A 22,929-nucleotide genomic window follows, 5' to 3' on the forward strand; every position below is an offset into this window, starting at 1 on the left:
CAAACACGCCCTGCCCTGGGCCCACCACCACCCATCCCTTCCATCTCCCATCCCTTTGCCGCTCCGGATCGTGATGCTGTCGGTTCCCGCTCTTGCCTCCTCCTCCTCCTCCTCCTCCTCCTCCTCCTCCTCCTCCTCCTCCTCCTCCTCCTCCTCCTCCTTACAATTTCCGCGTCTATAAAGTTTGGCAGTCGGCAGGCGCATGCATTGCAAATCAGAATGCTTTGTTTGAAAATGTTGAAAGCTTTTTGTTTCAAGATTGTTCTGAGGACACACTTCAGTGGTGCAGCAAAATGGTTGGAGTCAATCAAAAGGGAGCCTGCCGAAGCCTTTGGCTCGTCGTGCTTCTCTCCGAACCTGACAGGCTATAGAACGGCAGAGGCCAGTTTCCACCCAATTTGGGGGCGGATTCCTTCCCAGGAGAGTTTTATATCCAAAAGCACACCCTATATGGAACTGGTAGCCGAGGTCTCCCAGCACAGACACCGTTTCCAAATCTATTTTCCAGTTGCTGTAGCAACTTGGGCCTTCCTTTTCCTTCTTCTGCTTTTTCTGATCCTATCAGTTTGCGGCGGATGTTAGCACCTTGGTTGTTATGGTAACGCTTTCCAACACACTCCATTGACACATACGTGGGGCGTGTGTGTCTGTATGCGTGTGCAAGAGGAGCGGCCATTGTGCTTTGTGGCACACCGCCCTTTCAGGTGGGCAAGAAAGAATCTCTTTGCTCCTCTTTGGGGCCTTTGGGTGGAGATTGAACCCTTCAGCTGCATGGTGCGCTTCCTTCCAAGAGCTCCAGACACACATTAATGGTGGCGAGTGCCCAATCCTTTGGGGGCTGATTCCTTATAAGCAAATCAGCGAATACGAGGGTTTAATAAAAAGTAATGCCTCCACCGTCGTTACTTCGGTTTGGATGGGAATATTTTAATAAATCAAGCGCAGAAATAATCCTTAGAATGCGCTCTTGAACTACCACTATTCACTTTTCCACATCATCACCAGACAATTGGATACAGTTCTGCCAACAATGAACAAGTTTTCACGGAAGAAGTCGACACTCTGTTTCCTCAACCGGCGTCTCACAGTTCTCTCAACATCTGATAGCCAAGCCAAGAAATAATGTGACCCACATGTTCTTGTGAAACACCGATTATACTTGAAATTTCTCTCTGAGTGATACGACGATCGCCCTGAATCAATCTGTTAACCGGGTTGTTGTATGTCTTTCGGGCTGTGTGGCCATGTTCGCCCACATCTATGGCACATCTATCGCTTCACAACCTCTGAGGATGCCTGCCATAGATGTGGGCGAAACGTCAGGAGAGAATACTTCTGGAACATGGCCACACAGCCCAAAAGACATATAACAACCCTGTGATCCCGGCCATGAAAGCCTTCAACAACACAATCTGTTAACCTTTTGCTTGTGAAAATCAGTGGTTGCTGTCACAGGACGTCCAACTCTTTGTTTGTCACGCAAGTCAGATGTTCCCACCTTAACATCTTTAAACTTACTCGCCCAACGACGCACAGGACTCACATCAACACAATCCCCATAAACAGCTTGCATTCTCTGATGAGTCTCCTTTGGGGTGACACCTTCTGCTGTCAAAAATTCAATGATTGCATGTTGCTTAGGTCGCATAGACCGACCATCTGCGCAGGGTTCTATACTTCGCACTTTAACAACACAACCGTTCAATGCTAAGGCTTCTCCGTCTGTACAGGGTTCCACGCTTCACACTTTAACAACACAACCGTTCAATGCTAAGGCTTCCCCGTCTGCGCAGGGTTCCATACTTCACACTTTAACAACACAACCATTCAATGCTAAGGCTTCCCCGTCTGCGCAGGGTTCCATACTTCGCACTTTAACAACACAACCATCCAATGCTAAGGCTTCCTGTCTGCGCAGGGTTCCATACTTCGCACTTTAACAACACAACTGTTCAATGCTAAGGCTTCCCCATCTGTGCAGGGTTCCATACTTCGCTCTTTAACAACACAACCGTTCAATGCTAAGGCTTCCCCGTCTGCGCAGGGTTCCATACTTTGCACTTTAACAACACAACCATTCAATGCTAAGGCTTCCCCGTCTGCGCAGGGTTCCATACTTCGCTCTTTAACAACACAACCGTTCAATGCTAAGGCTTCCCCGTCTGCGCAGGGTTCCATACTTCGCACTTTAACAACACAACCATTCAATGCTAAGGCTTCCCCGTCTGCGCAGGGTTCCATACTTCGCACTTTAACAACACAACCGTTCAATGCTAAGGCTTCCCCGTCTGCGCAGGGTTCCATACTTCGTACTTTAACAACACAACCATTCAATGCTAAGGCTTCCCCGTCTGCGCAGGGTTCCATACTTCGCACTTTAACAACACAACCGTTCAATGCTAAGGCTTCCAGCCAAATGGAACTGTAGAGGAGAGTCTACTGAACAAGCCAGTACCAGGACTGCCATCTGTTGAGGAGTTACGAAGGTGGAAGCATTACTTTTCATTCAACCCTCGTACTCTCTTGCAATGCTGCCCTTGAGTTTCAGGCCACTGACCACTGTCCTGAAACAGAGAGAGGGATCCTCTCACAATGGGAGCTAAATGCAAAGAAAAGAAGAGGGAGTTGGAGAAAGTGGAGACGTCATATATGTGTATCTTTGCACTGTGCAAATATTTTGAGTTCTACCTTTCTTCCGGCTCCTCTGTGAGATGCCTCTGCCTTCTGCACGGGCTCCTTTCCCCCTTCTTCTTCTTCTTTTCCTGCTTCTTTCCCCAGAAGCCCAGGGGGTCTTACAGTGAGCCAGATGAGAGAAGCCTCCCCTTGCCTCTGCTTGGCTGCAATGGATCAGAAGCCGCTCTGATCTCCTGTGCCATTGGGACGGTGAGGCTGAGGGTCTCTTGGGGTCTGCAAAGGTGGCTTTGAGGTGGCAGCAGCCCTCCTTCATGCACCTGATGCAGATAGAAAAGCCCAAGCCAGACAACAGACACCACCAGTTCCTCCATCTATTCATTAAAGTGCAATCACACATATAAATTAAAACATCCATATTTCTGTTGCTGCTGGTAAAGTCACACTTTGAAAGAGAATAAACAAAGTTGGCTGCAAGGAAGGAAATGAGTGGGTGGAGGAGCTACAACAGCAAGGGAGGAGACCATCCTGGAAAGGCTTGCTGTGAATATTCTGGTCTGTATGGCCATGTTCCAGAATAATAATAATAATAATAATAATAATAATAATAATAATAATAATAATAATAATAATAATAATAGTAAATGCAATCAAGGCCAAGATCGAAAAATCAGCTGATGACCCAAAGTGCAGACTGTGCAAGGAAACCGATGAAACCATTGATCATATCCTCAGCTGCTGTACGAAAATTGCACAGACAGACTACAAACAGAGGCACAACTATGTGGCCCAAATGATTCATTGGATCTTATGCCTCAAGTACCACCTCCCTGCAGTTAAGAACTGGTGGGATCACAAACCTGCAAAAGTATTGGAAAATGAACACGCAAAGATACTGTGGGACTTCTGAATCCAGACTGACAAAGTTCTGGAACACAACACACCAGACATCACAGTTGTGGAAAAGAACAAGGTTTGGATCATTGATGTTGCCATCCCAGGTGACAGTCGCATTGACGAAAAACAACAGGAAAAACTCAGCCGCTATCAGGACCTCAAGATTGAACTGCAAAGACTCTGGCAGAAACCAGTGCAGGTGGTCCCGGTGGTGATGGGCACACTGGGTGCCGTGCCAAAAGATCTCAGCCGGCATTTGGAAACAATAGATCTGCCAACTGCAAAAGGCCACCTTACTGGGATCTGCACGCATCATCCGAAAATACATCACAGAGTCCTAGACACTTGGGAAGTGTTCGACTTGTGATTTTGTGATACGAAATCCAGCGTATCTATCTTGTTTGCTGTGTCATACAATGTCGTTGTGTCAATAATAATAATAGTAATAATAATAATAATTTTATTCTTGTTCCCTGCCTCTCTCTCCCTGCAGGGACTCAGGGCGGCTTACAAATGCAAAAGAGTATACATACAAAAACATCAAATACTGAAAACGTACAAATGAAAAATTAAAACATACGATTAAAAACCATTAATAAGACAAAGTTAAAACACATCAATAAAAACATAAGGATGGGCTGATCAAAGTGCACTAAGTGAGACTTGTAAACATGGAGGAAGTTAAAAGTGCTATAAGAACATGGGGGAGAACCCAAAAGTGAGTTGAACCCTGAGGCTATATAGAGAAATTACCCCTGCGGATGCAACCCATCAAGGATAACCATTTGTACAGAAGCATTCTCTCCTGATGTTTTGTCCACATCTGTGATAAGCATCCTCAGAGGTTGTGAGGTCTATTGAAAACTAGGCAAGAGGGGTTTATATATCTGTGGAAAGTCCAGGGTGGGAGAAAGAACTCTTGCCTGTTGAATGTTGCAATTGATCATCTTGATTAGCATTTAATAGCCTTGCAGATTATTATTTTTTTCATGTCAGGAGCAACCGGAGTTGCTTCTGGAGTGAGAGAATTGGCCATCTCCAAGGACGTTGCCCAGGGGACGCCTGGATGTTTTTGATATTTTACCATCCTTGTGGGAGGCTTCTCTCATGTCCCCGCATGGAGCTGGAGCTAACAGAGGGAGCTCATCCGCACTCTCCCTGGGTGGGATTCGAACCTGGCAGCCTTCAAGTCAGCAACCCAACCTTCAAGTCACAAGGCTTTTATTCCCTAGGCCACCAGACGCCTTGCAGATGTATAGCTGTCTCCTCCCTGAAGGAATCCTTTGTTGGGAGGTGTTAGCAGGCCCTGATTGTTTCATATACCAAATAGCAAAACCACAAGTTGTCAACTGTTATACACAATAGTGTTATACAGTACTAAAACATGAGTCAATTTAATCTAGAAATGAGTTGCAGAACAATTATATACAATGGTTCAATACCCAGTAATGCAGGGGTTTTTTTCTAGCAGGGATTACTTATATAATCAGAGTTTTTGTCTTCACTCGTATGTATCGTATTTTGAATATAAGTCCCAGGGTTGTTGTATGTTTTCTGGGCTGTATGGCCATGTTCCAGAAGTATTCTCTCCTGACATTTCACCTACATCTATGGCAGGCATCTCAGAGGTTGTGAGGTTTGTTGGAAGCTAGGCAAGTGGGTCAAAGGCTTTCATGGCCGGAATTACAGGGTTGCTGTGAGTTTTATGGTCTGTATGGCCATGTTCCAGAAGCATTCTCTCCTGACATTTTGCCACATCTATGGCAGGCATCCTCAGAGCTTGTGCGGATGCCTGCCATAGATGTGGGCAAAATGTCAGGAGAGAATGCTTCTGGAACATGGCCATACAGCCCGGAAAACATAGAACAACCCTGTGAGCCATGAAAGCCTTCGACAACACAATATAAGTCCCGTTGGTAATTTGTATATTCCTTGTGTAGGTAGTACAAACTGTCAGAGTCATATCTTCACTCTTCCGTATTGTCTTATAATTGGTAGATAAACAATGAGAAAGAAATGAGTTTTTGGAAAAGTCTGTCTAGTAATGAGTAAGACACTTGAGGTGTCCTTGGGAAAGTGTCAACAAAGATCCCCGGGTTTGTAAATCCTTGTTTCGGGCAACTTCCTTCTTCCTACCTGAGGGACTCCTTTGTTGGGAGGTGTTAGCCGGCCCTGATTGACTCATGTCTGGAATTCTCCTGTTTTCTGAGTTTTGTTCTTTATTTACTGTCCTGATTTTAGAGTTTTTTAAATACTGGTAGCCGAAATTGTCCACATGCTTGTGGATTTTAGTGACTTCTCTGTGCAGTCTGACATGGTGGTTGTGAGAGTAGTCCAGCATTTGTGTGTTCTCCAGTAATATGTTGTTCCCTGGTTGTTTCATCACGAAAGAGAGAAGTACTGAAAGGGAGGGGGAGAGAGAGAAATAATAATAATAATAATAATAATAATAATAATAATAATAATAATAATAATAATAATACAACAGCCAGCAGAGTGTCTGCTGTGGACTCATCTTATTGTGTTTCAAATAATAATAATCATCATCATCATAAAAATCCAGCATATATATCTCGTTTGCTGTGTCAATAATAATAATAATAATAATAATAATAATAATAATAATAATAATAATAATAATAATTTATTACCACTCTTTCCTTGTGGCTCAAGACGGAGCACAACATAGTTAAAATAGCGGGTTGCTGTGAGTTTTCTGGGCTGTATGGCCTTGTTCCGGAAGCATTCTTTCCTGATGTTTCGCCTGCATCCTCAGAGGTTGTGACGTATGTTGAAAACTAGTCAAGTGGGATTTATATATCTGTGGAATGTTCAGGGTGGAAAAAAGAACTCTTGTCTGTTTGAGGCAGGTGTGAATGTTGCAATTGGCCACCTTGATTAGCATTGAATAGCCTTGCAGCTTCAAAGTCTGGCTGCTTACTGCCTGTGGGAATCCTTTGTTGGGAGGTGTTAGCTGGCCTTGATTGATTAATGTCTGGAATTACTTTGTTTTTTTAGTTATGTCTTTTATTTACTGTCCTGATTTTAGATGCTTTTTAAAAATATATTTCCAGCCAGATAATAATAATAATAATAATAATAATAATAATAATAATAATAATTTATTTATTTATACCCTGCTCCGTCTTACAAAGGACTCGGGGCGGGTGGGAGGGCCCCCCATCTGGCAGATTCTCACCAGGTGTCGGACACGTACACCTTTTGTTCTCCCGAGCCTTTTTATTGCATGATTTATTTCATTCCTGCTGTTTCTCTGTAGTTATTGCTGTGTTTTGCAATATTTAGTAGCTATTGTTTTGATGTTAAACACAGATTTTCTTTTTCTATTTCATTGTGTTAACTGCCTTGGAAGCATCTGTCGGAAAGACTGGGAATGGGGGGGAGGGGGTCCTTTAAAAAATCAGTGAACGCTTCTGCTGAAGTGGCACAAAAGGGTCTTTAGGACCCAGTTGTCCCATAACCAGGGTCAGGTTTTCTCCTGATGTTTCACCTGCATCTGTGGCTGACATCTTCAGAGGTCTGTTGCCAATGAGGCAAGTGGAGTGTATATGTATATGTGTAGATATATATATGTGTGTGTGTGTAGAGTGGGAGAAAGAACCATTATCTGTTTAAAGTGGAGGCATCCTCTATTTGGGAAGTGTTAACTGGTACTTGATAGGTTGTCGAAGGCTTTCATGACTGGAATCACAGGGTTGTTGTGTGTTTTCTGGGCAGTATGTGTGTGTGTGTGTGTGTGTGTGTGTGTTCAGAGTGGGAGAAAGAACCATTGTCTGTTTAAAGTAAATGTGAACGTTGCAATTAGAAAGCTTGAATAGCATTGAGCAGCCATGAATTTACATAGAGGTAGCCTGGCTTCTGTTGCTTGGAGGCATCCTCTATTTGGGAAGTGTTAACTGGCACTTGATAGTTTGCTGTCCTGTTTCTGAGTAATGAAACAGTTAACACCTCCCAAACAGAGGATGCCTCCAGGCAGCAGAGGCCAGGCTACCTCTATGCAGATAATAATAATAATAATAATAATAATAATAATAATAATAATAATAACAACCTGCAAACGTATTGGAAAATGAGCACGCAAAGATTTTGTGATACGAAATCCAGCATATCTATCTTGTTTGCTGTGACATAATAATAATAATAATAATAATAATAATAATAATAATAATAATAATAATAATGCTCGCATCATCCGAAAATACATCACACAGTCCTAAACACTTGGGAAGTGTTCAACTTGTGATTTTGTGATACGAAATCCAGCATATAGCTCATGTTTGCTGTGGCATACTATGTCTTTGTATCAATAATAACAACAACAACAACCTTATTTTTATATCCCGCCTCTATCTCCCCGAAGGGGCCTGGAGCGGCTTACATAGGGACAAGCCTGATCCAAAAAGGATTAAAACCAAACATTGATTAAAACATATCTCAATAAAATCAACAACATTACAACAAATGCCCTCACTGATTGACTTTGCAAACGTCATGGCTACTCAATGCTATTCAAGCTTGCTAGTTGCAACATTCATAAACAGACAAAGGTTCTTTCGCCCACCCTGGACACTCCACAGATATATATACATTCCGCTTGCCTCACTTCCAACAGGCCTCTGAAGATGCCAGCCACAGATGCAGGCGTAACGTCAGGAGAAAATGCTACTGGAACATGGCTATACAGCCCGAAAAACTTAAAGCAACTCAGAGGTAGCTATAGTTTGGGACAGGTTTCAGTCTCATGGGGATCACTTAGAGTTGGAACTAAAACCCAGAAAGAGAATTGCTTTGCATTTGAATGGATCTCTCCATCTCTTTGGTGGCTGGAGTTCAGCACCTCGGAGAGCTCCCCAGAGCTCCAAGTTAGTCTCCTTTTAGAAGAACTCTTTCAAGTCCCAAGCTCAGCAACACAGAAGGGGACCCCAGGGACCCCAGTAATCCCCTCCCCTCCATGGATCCTCTGTCCCGAATAAGAAGGGCTTTGTTGGATGGTGTTTCGGTATCCGTTCCTCTCCCGGAGCGGCAGATGGGGAGCCGGATGATGTTCCTTTGCAAAGCCCTTTATGAGCCGTGTTTAAGGTTGGTTAAAGCCCGCTGGGGAATTAGCGCAATATGCACCCATTACGGCGCGGCAGCTGCTGCCGGGGCTCCTGCCGTTGCTTATTCAAAGGGATTGGAGGCCACGCTTTGGTGGCAGGGCTTTGGAGAGATTAAAATTATTTTCAGCATTAAGCACAACATTTCAATGTTAATGCTCTCGGTCTTGAATATGGATTCAGAGACCAGAAAGAGATTTACAAGACATTACAGGGATGCAAATTCCACCAGAAAGTGGGTGCCCCCCTCCTCCCTCTCCCCCTGCTTCCTTCCTTTCTTTTCTGTTGAGCAAATTCAACAAGAGATTTGACTCCGGGGCTTACAGCAAATAGACTTTGGTTTTCATGCAGATTGCTGCCTTTAATGGTGGGCCGGCTCAATCCCCTTACATTCCTCACCCGGCTGCCTGGGATGCGTATGCGGAGGGCACTGCCATTGAGAAAAGCTAGGCAATGGGGCAGGATGGGGGTCCCTTTCCTTTGGGTTCCCCCCCTTTGGAGGATGCCACCCAGAGACCCTTACTCACTCTTTTGGAAACCCATGCCATGGATGCAGGCCACAGAACTCTTCCCTCTTCATTGTTTTTGCATTTGGGACAATGTCGCAATGATGTGGGGCTGAGTTGGGTGCCATACAACATACAGACAAAGACAGAGGCAATTTAACATTTTCCAGCTTCCGGCTTCATGAGGGTATGCTCAATTCCGGCCACAGGGGGGGCTGCTGTTTTGTCATCCACTGTGACACCCGAGTCCTTGATGGAGGACTTCCTCATTCCTTTCCGCACACTGCTGGATGATTTTTATAAGCCGAGTTTTTCAGTCGTTTTTTAGGGCTTATACTCAAGTGAGGGTCCTGGTCGGCTTATATTTACGTTGGCTTATACTCAAGTATATACCTAATTTTTCTCTATTATTATTGTTATTATTATATTTATTATTTGACTTAATGTATTATTATTATTACATTTATTATTTTACTCTATTATTGTTACTATTACATTTACTGTATGTACTCGAGTATAAGCCTAGTTTTTCAACCCTTTTTTTAAGACTGAAAAAGCCCCCCTTGGGTACTTTTACTCAGGTGAGGGTCCTGGTTGGCTTATATTTGGGTCAGATAATACTTGAGAATATATGGTACATTTATTATTTTTCTCTATTATTGTTGCTACTATTACATTTATTTTACTCTATTATTATTATTATTATTATTATTATTATTATTATTATTATTAATACATTTTTATTTCACTCTGATATTATTATTATTATTAATAATAATAATAATAATAATAATATTGCATTTATTATTTTACTCTATTTATTATTACTTGTATTATTTTCCTGTATGTATTATTGTTATTATTACATGTATTATTTTACTCTATTATTATTAAAAGGATACATAAGCACATTTACATTGAAGAAGAGGAGAATAATGATTTGATCAGAGTTGGACAGTCTTCTCTTAAATTTGAGCTTGATGTAAATATTCAAAAACATTGAACCTACCGATGCCTCAATTCAAGTAATTTTATCGGTATCTATTTTTATTGCTGAAATTTACCACTCTCGTCTTGTACTGGAGTCAATGTTTTCCCAGTTTTTTGTGGCAAAATTAGGTGTCTCGGCTTATATTCGGGTCGGCTTATACTCGAGTATATACGGTAGTTAAATTACCCTCCCCGCATAAGTGGTACCTAAATTTCCTACTTGATAGATGCAACTATCTTTCGGGTTGCTTAGGCCAACAACGAGCTGGGCTATTTTAATGGTCGGGTGCTAAATCCGACTCGGGCTGGCTTCGAATTCATGAGCTCTCGGTCAGTAGTGATTTATTGCAGCTGGCTACTAACCAGCTGCACCACAGTCCACCCCATATTACAATAGCCCTGTTCTCACTTGCTGCTGGTTCCAAGGCCCAAATTGCAGAAGAACCTTCGTTTCTTCGCAGTTTCTCCTCCTCCGTCTTCCTCCTGGCAAAGGAAGGAAGGAAGTGCTTCTTGCCTGGGAACCTCAATACCCGCCGGCAGTTAATTATTGACGGAGCGTGTGAATTAGAGATAAAAGAAAAGTCATCCCTCCTTGCGCGCCAGATAGTAAATAAATTTAATTATAGGACAAGAGGCAAGGGATCTCTCCCTCTCTGTATTAAGTTTTATTAGCGGAGACATTTAAAAGCATGTCATCATAACAAAAAGGGCTCGTGTAATCCTAAACGTACCACTTTGGTACAAGGCTCCAAAGTGAATAGGCTTAATTGAGCAGATGGCGGTCTGCTCAGGCAGGTATGGGACAGGTTTATTGTCAATTAACTTTGGTCTACATATGCCTTTGGCAAAAGGCCGGCGTAGTGGTTCTCGGGGACAAGTGTCAATGCCCACTAGTGACCGGGGCCAGGTGGCATGTGGCAATGGTGGTGGCCTAATAGTCCTGCTAGAGTTGAGAGTCCCTTTCCTTATCTATAGTCTACTGGTGGCCTGATGAGATCATCTAGATGGCCTTTGAGGGTCCCTTTCCTTACCTATGGTCTTCTGATGGCCTGATGAGATCATCTAGATGGCCTTTGAGGGTCCCTTTCCTTATCTATGGTCTTCTGATGGCCTGATGAGATCATCTAGATGGCCTTTGAGGGTCCCTTTCCTTACCTATGGTCTTATGAGACCATCTAGATGGTTTTTGGAGGTCTCTTTACTTACCTATGGTCTTATGAGATCGTCTAGATGGTCTTTGGAGGTCTGTTTACTTACCTATGGTCTTATGAGACTGTCTAGATGGTCTTTGGAGGTCTCTTTATTTACCTATGGTCTTATGAGATCATCTAGATGGTCTTTGGAGGTCTCTTTATTTACCTATGGTCTTATGAGACCATCTAGATGGTTTTTGGAGGTCTCTTTACTTACCTATGGTCTTATGAGACCATCTAGATGGTCTTTGGAGGTCTCTTTACTTACCTATGGTCTTATGAGATCGTCTAGATGGTCTTTGGAGGTCTGTTTACTTACCTATGGTCTTATGAGACCGTCTAGATGGTTTTTGGAGGTCTCTTTACTTACCTATGGTCTTATGAGATCATCTAGATGGTTTTTGGAGGTCTCTTTACTTACCTATGGTCTTATGAGACCATCTAGATCAGGGGTCCCCAAACTAAGGCCCGGGGGCCGGATGCGGCCCATCGAAGCCATTTATCCGGCCCCCACGGCACAAGGGCAGAAGGGGTTGGGCTAAATGACCCAAGGGGTCTCTTCTTCTCTTAAAACCCTTATTATTACTGTATTATTATTGTTATTATTATTATTATTATTATTAGAAACACAACAAGATAAGTCCACAGCAGACACTCTGCTGGCTGTTGTATTGGATCATACGTTGGACACTTCCCAAGTGTCTAGGACTGTGTGATGTATCAGCGAATAATGCGTGCAGATCCCAGTAAGGTGGCCTTCTGCAGCTGGCAGATGGGGATTTTGTCAGCACCGATTGTGTTTAAGTGCAGGCCAAGGTCTTTAGGAACTGCATTCAGTGTGCCGATCACCACTGGGACCACCTTGACTGGCTTGTGCCAGAGTCTTTGTAATTCGATCTTTAAATCCTCATATCGTGTCAGCTTTTCCAGTTGTTTCTCCTCAATCCTTCTGTCACCTGAGATTGCAACATCGACAATCCATACTTTGTTTTTTAACACAATTGTGAGGTCAGGAGTATTGTGTTCCAAAACCCTATATTATTATTATTACTACTACTACTATTATTATTATTATCACCAACATTGAGGCTGGGTGGCCATCTGTCAGGGTTGCTTTGTGCTTTTGGTGCACAGAGGCAGAAGGGGGTTGGACTAAATGGCCCAAGGGGTCTCTTCCAACCCTCTTTATTATTATTATTATTATTATTATTATTATTATTATTATTATTATTAACATTGAGGCTGGGTGGCCATCTGTCAGGGATGCTGTGCTTGTGCTTTTGGTGCACAAAGGCAGAAGGGGATTGGACTCAGTGGCCCAAAGGGTCTCTTCCAACCCTCTTTATTATTATTATTATTATTATTATTATTATTATTATTATTATTATTATTATTAACATTGAGGCTGGGTGGCCATCTGTCAGGGGTGCTGTGCTTGTGCTTTCGGTGCCCAAAGGCAGAAGGGGATTGGACTCAATGGCCCAAGGGGTCTCTTCCAACCCTCTTTATTATTATTATTATTATTATTATTATTGTTGTTGTTGTTGTTGTTGTTGTTATTATTAATTATTGCTCGGTGGCCAACTTTAGTCTGGCCCTCCAACGGTCCGAAGAATCGTGAACTGGCCCCCTGTTTAAAAAGTTTGGGGACCCCTGATCTAGATGGTTTTTGGAGGTCTCTTTACTTACCTATGGTCTTATGAGACCATCTAGATGGTCTTTGGAGGTCTCTTTACTTACCTATGGTCTTATGAGACCATCTAGATGGTTTTTGGAGGTCTCTTTACTTACCTATGGTCTTATGAGACCATCTAGATGGTCTTTGGAGGTCTCTTTACTTACCTATGGTCTTATGAGACCGTCTAGATGGTCTTTGGAGGTCTCTTTACTTACCTATGGTCTTATGAGACTGTCTAGATGGTTTTTGGATGTCTCTTTACTTACCTATGGTCTTATGAGGGTGAGCAGCTTCTGACTGATCTCTCTGTCCACAGGGACCTGATGCCCAGGACGGTGGAGGGACAGCTGACCATGGAGAAGACCCCCAGCTACTTTGTCACCAGTGAGGCCCCCCAGCGCATCCACGCCATGGCCAAGGACACCAAGCTGGTGGTGGTGGTGCGGGACCCGGTCACGCGAGCCATCTCGGACTACACGCAGACCCTCTCCAAGAAGCCCGAGATCCCCACCTTTGAGGTGCTGGCCTTCAAGAACCGGACCCTGGGCCTCATCGACGCCTCCTGGAGCGCCATCCGCATCGGGATCTACGCCCTGCACCTGGAGAGCTGGCTCCAGTACTTCCCGCTCTCCCAGATCCACTTTGTCAGCGGCGAGCAGCTGATCTCCGATCCCGCCGGGGAGATGGCCAAGGTGCAGGACTTCCTGGGCCTGCGGCGCGTGATCACCCAGGCCTACTTCCACTTCAACAGCACCAAGGGCTTCCCCTGCCTCCGGCGGCCCGAGGACGGCGCCTCCGCCCCGCGCTGCCTGGGCAAGTCCAAGGGCCGGACCCACCCCAAGATCGACCCCGAGGTCATCCGGCGCCTACGCAAGTTCTACAAGCCCTTCAACGTCATGTTCTACCAAATGACTGGCCAAGATTTCCAGTGGGAGCAGGAAGATGGCGAGAAGTGAGGACTCCTCTCCGGAGGTAAGTATTGGATGTCATCCTGGGCTACACAAGTCTCATTTATTCGTTACTAGCTGTGCCCGGCCACGCGTTGCTGTGGCAAAGTATGAGGCCCCTTCTACACAGCTGGATAAAATGCACACTGAAGTGGATTATATGGCAGTGTGGAGTCAAGATAATCCAGTTCAAAGCAGATAATATAAGATTATAAATGGGTTATATAGCTGTGTGGAAGGGCCTTGAGTCTACACTGCCATATAATCCAGTTAAAATCAGATAATCTGTATTTTATAGGCAGTGTGGAAGAGGCCAAAGTGAGGCCTAACTCTGCCTGTCCCCTGGGCTGAGTGGGTTGCTAGGAAACCAAGTGGGCGGAGCTTAGCCTTCTAACTGGTAGCAATAGGATAAAAACAATTATTCCTCTCCCTCTAATTAGGACTTTATTTTTCTTTTCTTTTTGTTGTATGAACGTAGAGGCATGGATGAGGGGTTGTGCTGCCAAGTTTAGTGTTTCTGGGATGTGTGGTTTTGTTGTTTTGTCCTAGGCCGAAATTTCATTACCCTTTTATATATATAGATGTAGTGGATAGATAGACTGAGGGAAACCTCTCTATAATCCCATGCATGCCCAGATAGGCATTGCTGTTTATTCCCTCTGTCCTATCCTGTTTACGTCCACCCCATCCCCTTGTTGTTTTAGCAATGTGATCTCTGCAGGGATGAGGTAACTTCCTCTATTTAGATTAGAATTTTTATTGCCCCAAAAGAAGGCTCAAACCATGCTGTGGTAGCCATTATTCCTCCTTTTGTCTTCCTACCAAGAAGGACACATTTTGCCACTCTCCTAGGCAAAATGTAGCTATTTAGATATCTTTGTTATTTTTACCTGCTTACCTTTCTTAGTGCTAGCTTAGACAGCTAGTTAGCTCCAAAAACCTTTTTCTATCTACAATGGATTTCTTTTTACCTCAATAAATACCTTTTGAACTTTTAAGCTGACTTTGCAATCCTTTGCCATCCTAAGAAGAAAGGCTTCCCTAAACTCACCAAAAATATAGCAGAGTAGCAGAAGCACACTTCCAAACAGCAGAAACTTAACATCTCTATCTATCTATCTATCTATCTATCTATCTATCTATCTATCTATCTATATCTATATCTTATCTATATCTATATCTACCCAGCTCTGTCCGTTTGGGTGTGTTAGGCGCAAAATAACCTTCAATTGGGGTGATGCCACCATAAATGTAGCAGAGTATCAGAAATAAATGTCATAACCAGCAGAAACTTAACATCTATATCTATCTATCTATCTATCTATCTATCTATCTATCTATCTATCTATCTATCTATATCTGTATCTTATCTATATCTATCTATATCTATATCTACCCAGCTCTGTCCGTTTGGGTGTGTTAGGCTCAAAATAACCTTCAATTGGGGTGATGCCACCATAAATGTAGCAGAGTACCAGAAATAAATGTCATAACCAGCAGAAACTTAACATCTATATCTATCTATCTATCTATCTATCTATCTATCTATCTATATCTATATCTTATCTATATCTATATCTACCCAGCTCTGTCCGTTTGGGTGTGTTAGGCTCAAAATAACCTTCAATTGGGGTAATGCCACCATAAATGTAGCAGAGTATCAGAAATAAATGTCATAACCAGCAGAAACTTAACATCTATATCTATCTATCTATCTATCTATCTATCTATCTATCTATCTATATCTATATCTTATCTATATCTATATATATCTATATCTACCCAGCTCTGTCCGTTTGGGTGTGTTAGGCTCAAAATAACCTTCAATTGGGGTGATGCCACTATAAATGTAGCAGAGTACCAGAAGTAGAAGTCATAACTCCTGTATAAATTTAATGATACAGTAGAGTCTCACTTATCCAACATAAATGGTCCGGCAGAACGTTGGATAAGCGAATACATTGGATAACAAGGAGAGATTAAGGAGAAGCCTATTAAACATCAAATTAGGTTATGATGTTACAAATTAAGCACCAAAACATCATGTTATATAACAAATTTGACAGAAAAGGTAGTTCAATATGCAGTAATGCTACGTAGTAATTACTGTATTTATCACCAAAATATCACAATGTATTGAAAATATTGACTACAAAAATGCGTTGGATAATCCAGAACGTTGGATAAGTGAATGTTGGATAAGTGAGACTCTACTGTATAATAATATATAATAATATTATACTCCGGTGGCCTAGGGGATAAAAGCCTCGTGACTTGAAGGTTGGGTTGCTGACCTGAAAGCTGCCAGGTTCGAATCCCACCCGGGGAGAGCGTGGATGAGCTCCCTCTATCAGCTCCAGCTCCATGCGGGGAGGATGGTAAAACATCAAAACATCCGGGCGTCCCCTGGGCAACGTCCTTGCAGACTGCCAATTCTCTCACTCCATAAGCAACTCCGGTTGCTCCTGACACGAAAAAAAATACTAATATTAGGAGCCTCGGTGGCGAAGTGCGTTAAAGCACTGAGCTGGAGTCCGAAAGGTCCCAGGTTCAAACCCCGGGAGCGGAATGAGCGCCCGCTGTTAGCCCCAGCTCCTGCCAACCTAGCAGTCCGAAAACATGCCAATGTGAGTAGATCAATAGGTACCGCTCCGGCGGGAAGGTAACAGCGCTCCATGCAGTCATGCCAATATGACTTTGGAGATGTCTACGGACAATGCCGGCTCTTCGGTTTAGAAATGGAATTGAGCACCAAACCCCAGAGTCAGACATGACTGGACTTAACGTCAGGGGAAACCTTTACCTATTACAGTATAGCAGTATGGGGCAATATGTTGGTATATAGTGCTAGTGTTGTGCTGTGCTAGTGATATAATACAAAGTATGTATCATCGCTATGATACTTCACCTTGTTGATGGGAAGCTTCCCACCGGTGTGGAAATCATCTATCGGACAGATGGCAAGCTATTTAACCTCAGCAGACTGAGAGCCAAAACCAAGGTCACCACATCTGTTATGGAACTCCAATATGCTGATGACAACGTAGTCTGTGCGCATTCAGAAGAAGACCTACAAGCCACTCTAAACACCTTCGCAGAAGCATACGAGAAGCTCGGCCTCTCATTCAACACTGAGAAAACCAAAGTGCTCTTCCAACAGGCACCAGCTAATCCCTCTGCAAAGCCAGGAATACAGCTTAACGGTGTAACATTAGAAAACGACCATTTCCGCTACCTTGGCAGCCACCTCTCCACCAAAGTCAACATTGACACTGAAATACAACACCGCCTGAGCTCTGCAAGTGCAGCATGTTTCAGAATGAAGCAGAGAGTGTTTGATGACCGGGACATCCGTAGAGAGACCAAGGTGCTTCTTTGTAAAGCCATTCCCCTCCCAACCCTGCTCTACGCCTGCGAAACGTGGACGTCACACCAAACTCCTGGAGCATTTCCATCAGCGTTGCCTCAGGAAAATCCTGTAAATCTCTTGGGAAAACAGGTGGACAAATGTCAGCGTGCTGGAAGAAGCAAAGACCACCAGCATTGAAGCGATGCTCCTACGCCATCAACTCCGAATGCCCAAAGATCCGAATGCCCAAAGATCACCGTCTCCCAAAGCAGCTACTCTACTCCGAACTCAAGAACGGGAAACGTAATGTTGGTGGGCAGGAAAAGAGATTTAAAGATGGGATTAAAGCCAGCCTTAAAAACTGTGGCATAGACACTGAGCACTGGGAAGCCCTGGCCCTTGAGCGCTCTAGTTGGAGATCAGCTGTGACCAGCAGTGCTGCGGAGTTTGAAGAGGCACGAACGGAGGGCTTAAGGGAGAAACGTGCCAAGAGGAAGGCCCATCAAGCCAACCCTGACTGAGACCGCCTTCCACCTGGAAACCGATGTCCTCATTGCGGGAGAACATGCAGATCAAGAATAGGTCTCTTCAGTCACCTGCGGACACACACCCAAGACACCGGAAACGGAGGACCATCATCCTCGACCTACGAGGGATCGCCTAACTCTACAAAGTATGTAAATACTATTTGTAAGCCGCTCTTAGTCCCCTTTGGGGTGAGAAGGACAGGATATAAATGTAGTAAATAAATAAAAAAAACAACTGTACATGTAATGAGCTTGGATAAGCATCTATTCCTTAGGATAGCTCAGAATTGCAGAGTCAGAACGTATTTATTGCAGTAAAAGAAATACATTCTTGATAGAAAAGGTCTTGCGCAGTTCAGGGATGAAACCCAACCGTCTGCCATCCTCATTTCTGGCATCAAAATCCAGTAACAAGGCAGCCCCCCCAATAGTGTGGGGAGGGGTCTCTTGTTCCCCGTTGAGTTGAGGGGGGCTCGGCACCAGGCGAGGGGCGCTAAATGCATTTGTCAATCGTGGCAGGAGGCCGGCCGCAGGGCAGGAGCGTTTGTTTCCGCCGAAGTAAATGTCAGCTCCTATTAGCTCAATTAGGTGTAAAACCAGGCTCTGACATAAAACACTCTCCTCCTCCCGGCCCCCCTCCCACAACGGCCCCCTCCCCACTTTCTCAGAATTATTACTACATGAAAATTGGAAGTATGCACCAGGGCTGGCTTTAAATTGTTTCGCCTGTTATTAAACTGTCATTTCCTTTGCTTAAATGAGAACCACGTTATGAAGTTTAATTCACAATGATTAATGAATCCGGGTAGAGGAGGGCTTTCTTTTAAAGAAATAATTGCCAATGGGAAGGCTCCGTGTTGAGCCCGAGGTTTCCTTAGGAGAAGAGTCCTTCGACCACGGCATCCTTCTGGGTCGGCTCTCTGGAATGGGTCTTGGGGGCACCTATGTCATAGAGTTCGTGTATTTGTATACTGTGTATTGTGGTTCAGGTGCAGCACTGTCGTGCTTCTGTGAGTCCCCCACGGGAGATGGTGGCAGGGTACAAATAAAGATATTATTATTATTATTATTATTATTATTATTATTATTATTATTATTATTATTATTATTATTTTATTATGACACAGCAAACAAGATAGATATGCTGGATTTCATATCACAAAATCACAAGTCGAACACTTCCCAAGTGTCTTGGACTGTGTGATGTATTTTTGGATGATGCGTGCAGATCCCAGTCGGGTGGCCTTTTGCAGCTGGCAGATCATAATTTTGTCAATGCCTATTGTTTCCAAATGCTGGCTGAGATCTTTTGGCACGGCACCCAATGTGCCCATCACCACCGGGACCACCTGCACTGGTTTCTGCCAGAGTCTTTGAAGTTCAATCTTGAGGTCCTGATAGCGGCTGAGTTTTTCCTGTTGTTTTTCGTCAATGCGACTGTCACCTGGGATGGCGACATCAATGATCCAAACCTTTTTCTTTTCCACAACTGTGATGTCTGGTGTGTTGTGTTCCAGAACTTTGTCAGTCTGGATTCGGAAGTCCCACAGTATCTTTGCGTGCTCATTTTCCAATACTTTTGCAGGTTTGTGACCCCACCAGTTCTTTGCTGCTGGGAGGTGATACTTGAGGTATAAGTTCCAATGAATCATTTGGGCCACATAGTTGTGCCTCTGTTTGTAGTCTGTCTGTGCAATTTTCTTACAGCAGCTGAGGATATGATCAATGGTTTCATCGCTTTCTTTGCACAGTCTGCATTTTGGGTCATCAGCTGATTTTTCGATCTTGGCCTGAATTGCCTTTGTCCTGATGTCTTGCTCCTGGGCTGCAAGGATCAGGCCTTCTGTCTCCTTCTTCGGGGTCCCATTTGTGAGCCAGAGCCAGGTCTTCTCCTTATCAGCTTTTCCTTCAATTTTGTCAAGGAACTTTCCATGCAATGTTTTGTTGTGCCAGCTGTCAGCTCTAGTTTGTAGTGCGGTTTTCTTGTACTGCTGTGTTTTGAGGAGTTTCTGATTTTTGACTTCAAACAAAGCAGGTTCTTCACTTTGCTTTACATATTCTGCCATTATTATTATTATTATTATTATTATTATTATTATTATTATTATTATCAGGCTCCAGCCCAGGAGAAAGGAGACCCAGACTTGCCAAGATAAGGGATCCTCCAGCTCCATGTTGATGCTCCCCAAACACATGGGTCCAAGGGGGAAGGGAGGGAGCCAAGCAACAGAGAGGGGGGGTCTGGGGGTCTCTTGTATTTCTCCTCCACCTCAGCTACCTCTCTCTTTCCTTTCCAGGGAATCCCCAAAGAAGGAGGGGAAGGGGCCCTGCCTCCTGACCTGGGATCCAGGACCACGATGCTTCTGCCGCCACGATGGGGGGATTGTTTTCTTGAGGGACCGAAGGACGCTCACCCTTGACCCCCTGCCTGCCTCCTTCCTTGGACCGTGGAGCCGGGCAGCAAAGCCAAGGGAAGGATGAGAAGAGGAGGAAGAGGAAGCAAGGCCCTTTGAGGCTGTGACCCACTCCACGCTGCTGTTGGTGGAGCAAGAGAGAGGAAGAAGAGCCAAGCCATTTCACCCATCCTGCTGCTGCACCATATTTTCAGAGGTTTATTTTTGATACGGGTTGAATTCTGGGCAAGGGAAGCAAGGCTCTGGAAACCAAAGGGGACGTGTTCCCGGTCCGTCCGGAGAGAGACCAAGCAGCTCCCCCATCGCAAGACCCGGGGAACATGGGATGCATCGACCCCCCCCCCCCCACGACCCACATTTCTGACCCCCTCCCATGGCGCCCCACTTGCTGCTTTTGTGCCCCAAGGACCCCCGTCGTCGTCGTCGGTCTTTGGAGGAAGTCGTCATCGTCTCGGAAAGCGTTCGGCTAGATTTTCTTTTGCGCCTCCCCTCTCTTTAAATGTCAGCACTCTCAGCACGCAGGAGATTGAATTTTTATATTTGATTTCAATTAGCAAAGCATAAATTATATTTAATTTTCTACACACAGAGACCGGATGAGTCATTGTCCTGGAAAGCCAGGGATATTATTATTATTGTTGTTCAGAGACTGACAACGGGAAGGAGTTCTGGGGCTTCGGGAGGGGAAAGCGGGGCTCCATCCGCACCCGGATCCAGAGGGAGAGGCGGCGGAAGCGCAGGCCGAGGAGCCAAACCGCACAGAAACAATAAAAACCTCCTAACAGCAGCGGCTGCAAACCGACTCCCTTCTCTTTCTTTGTTGGGTGGGATGCGAATCGAGGAAGAGCAGGGGTCCTCAAACTTTTCAAGTGGAGGGCCAGTTCACGGTCCCTCAGACTGTTGGGGGGCAGGACCAGGATGAAATAGTCCAAAATTAGGATTGTTGTTGTTGTGTGCCTTCAAGTCGTTTCAGACTTAGGTCAACCCTAAGTCTAAAGTTTAGGACAGGGGTCAGGTAAGGGACCTTGGAGGGCCTTAGGGTTTGGGAAACCCTGATATGGATGATCCCATCAGACCATAGGTAAGGAAAGAGACCTCCAAAGGCCATCTAGATGGTTTCATAAGACCATAGATAAGGAAAGGGACCCTCAAAGGCCATCTAGATGATCTCATAAAGCCATCAGAAGACCATAGGTAAGGAAAGGGACCCTCAAAGGCCATCTAGATGATCTCATAAAGCCATCAGAAGACCATAGATAAGGAAAGGGACCCTCAAAGACCATGTAGATCGTTTCATAAGACCATAGATAAGGAAAGGGACCCTCAAAGGCCATCAAGATGATCTCATAAAGCCATCAGAAGACCATAGGTAAGGAAAGGGACCTTCAAAGGCCATCTAATGATCTCATAAAGCCATCAGAAGACCATAGGTAAGGAAAGGGACCCTCAAAGGCCATCTAGATGATCTCATAAAGCCATCAGAAGACCATAGATAAGGAAAGGGACCCTCAAAGACCATGTAGATCGTTTCATAAGACCATAGATAAGGAAAGGGACCCTCAAAGGCCATCAAGATGATCTCATAAAGCCATCAGAAGACCATAGGTAAGGAAAGGGACCTTCAAAGGCCATCTAATGATCTCATAAAGCCATCAGAAGACCATAGGTAAGGAAAGGGACCCTCAAAGGCCATCAAGATGATCTCATAAAGCCATCAGAAGACCATAGGTAAGGAAAGGGACCCTCAAAGACCATCTAGATGGTTTCATAAGACCATAGGTAAGGAAAGGGACCCTCAAAGACTATCTAGATGGTTTCATAAGACCATAGGTAAGGAAAGGGACCCTCAAAGGCCATCTAGATATCTCATAAAGCCATCAGAAGACCATAGGTAAGGAAAGGGACCTTCAAAGGCCATCTAGATCTCATAAAGCCATCAGAAGACCATGGGTAAGGAAAGGGACCCTCAAAGACCATCTAGATGGTTTCATGAGACCATAGATAAGGAAAGGGACCCTCAAAGACCATCTAGATGGTTTCATAAGACCATAGGTAAGGAAAGGGACCCTCAAAGGCCATCTAGATGATCTCATAAAGCCATCAGAAGACCATAGGTAAGGAAAGGGACCCTCAAAGGCCATCTAGATGATCTCATAAAGCCATCAGAAGACCATAGGTAAGGAAAGGGACCCTCAAAGGCCATCAAGATGATCTCATAAAGATCATAGGTAAAGAAAGTGACCTCCAAAAGCCATCTAGACGGTCTCATAAGGCCGTAGCTAAGCAAAGAGACTTCCAGAGACCATCTAGACGAACTCATAAGACCATAGATAAGCAAAGAGACCTTCAAAGATCAGGTAGACTTAGGTCAACCCTAAGTCTAAAGTTTAGGACATGGACCTTAGTTTGGGGACCCCTGAGGAATAGAATCTGTTTCCCCAATTTATAATGGAGCCAAAGAGTGAAGATTCAACAAATCCGGGCCTTTGTTGTCAAAGGCTTTCATGGCCTGAATCACTGGGTTGCTGTGAAGTTTTTGGGCTGTATGGCCATGTTCCAGCAGCGTCCTCTCCTGACGTTTTTGCCTACATCTGTGGCTAATGGCATCTTGCAGTGAAGCAACAACAACAACAACAAACCTTTATTTATATACCACTCTATCTCCCATAGGGACTCAAAG

At 44.3% G+C, this 22,929-nt stretch overlaps 1 protein-coding gene across 1 annotated transcript in view; it reads left to right on the forward strand.

The window, feature by feature from the left end:
* LOC100560352 (heparan sulfate glucosamine 3-O-sulfotransferase 4) overlaps window positions 1-21,036 on the forward strand; it is a 119,430-nt gene extending 98,394 nt beyond the window's left edge. The window contains exons 2-3 of the mRNA XM_062964708.1: window positions 13,329-13,984; window positions 20,133-21,036. Of these exons, the coding sequence (XP_062820778.1) occupies window positions 13,329-13,968 (640 nt within the window). The 3' untranslated portion in view covers window positions 13,969-13,984; window positions 20,133-21,036. The remainder of the gene's footprint in view (window positions 1-13,328; window positions 13,985-20,132) is intronic.
* The last annotated feature ends 1,893 nt before the right edge of the window (window positions 21,037-22,929 follow it).

The sequence above is a fragment of the Anolis carolinensis genome, unplaced genomic scaffold (assembly GCF_035594765.1).
Source record: "Anolis carolinensis isolate JA03-04 unplaced genomic scaffold, rAnoCar3.1.pri scaffold_13, whole genome shotgun sequence".
Classification (NCBI taxonomy): Eukaryota; Metazoa; Chordata; class Lepidosauria; order Squamata; family Dactyloidae; genus Anolis; species Anolis carolinensis.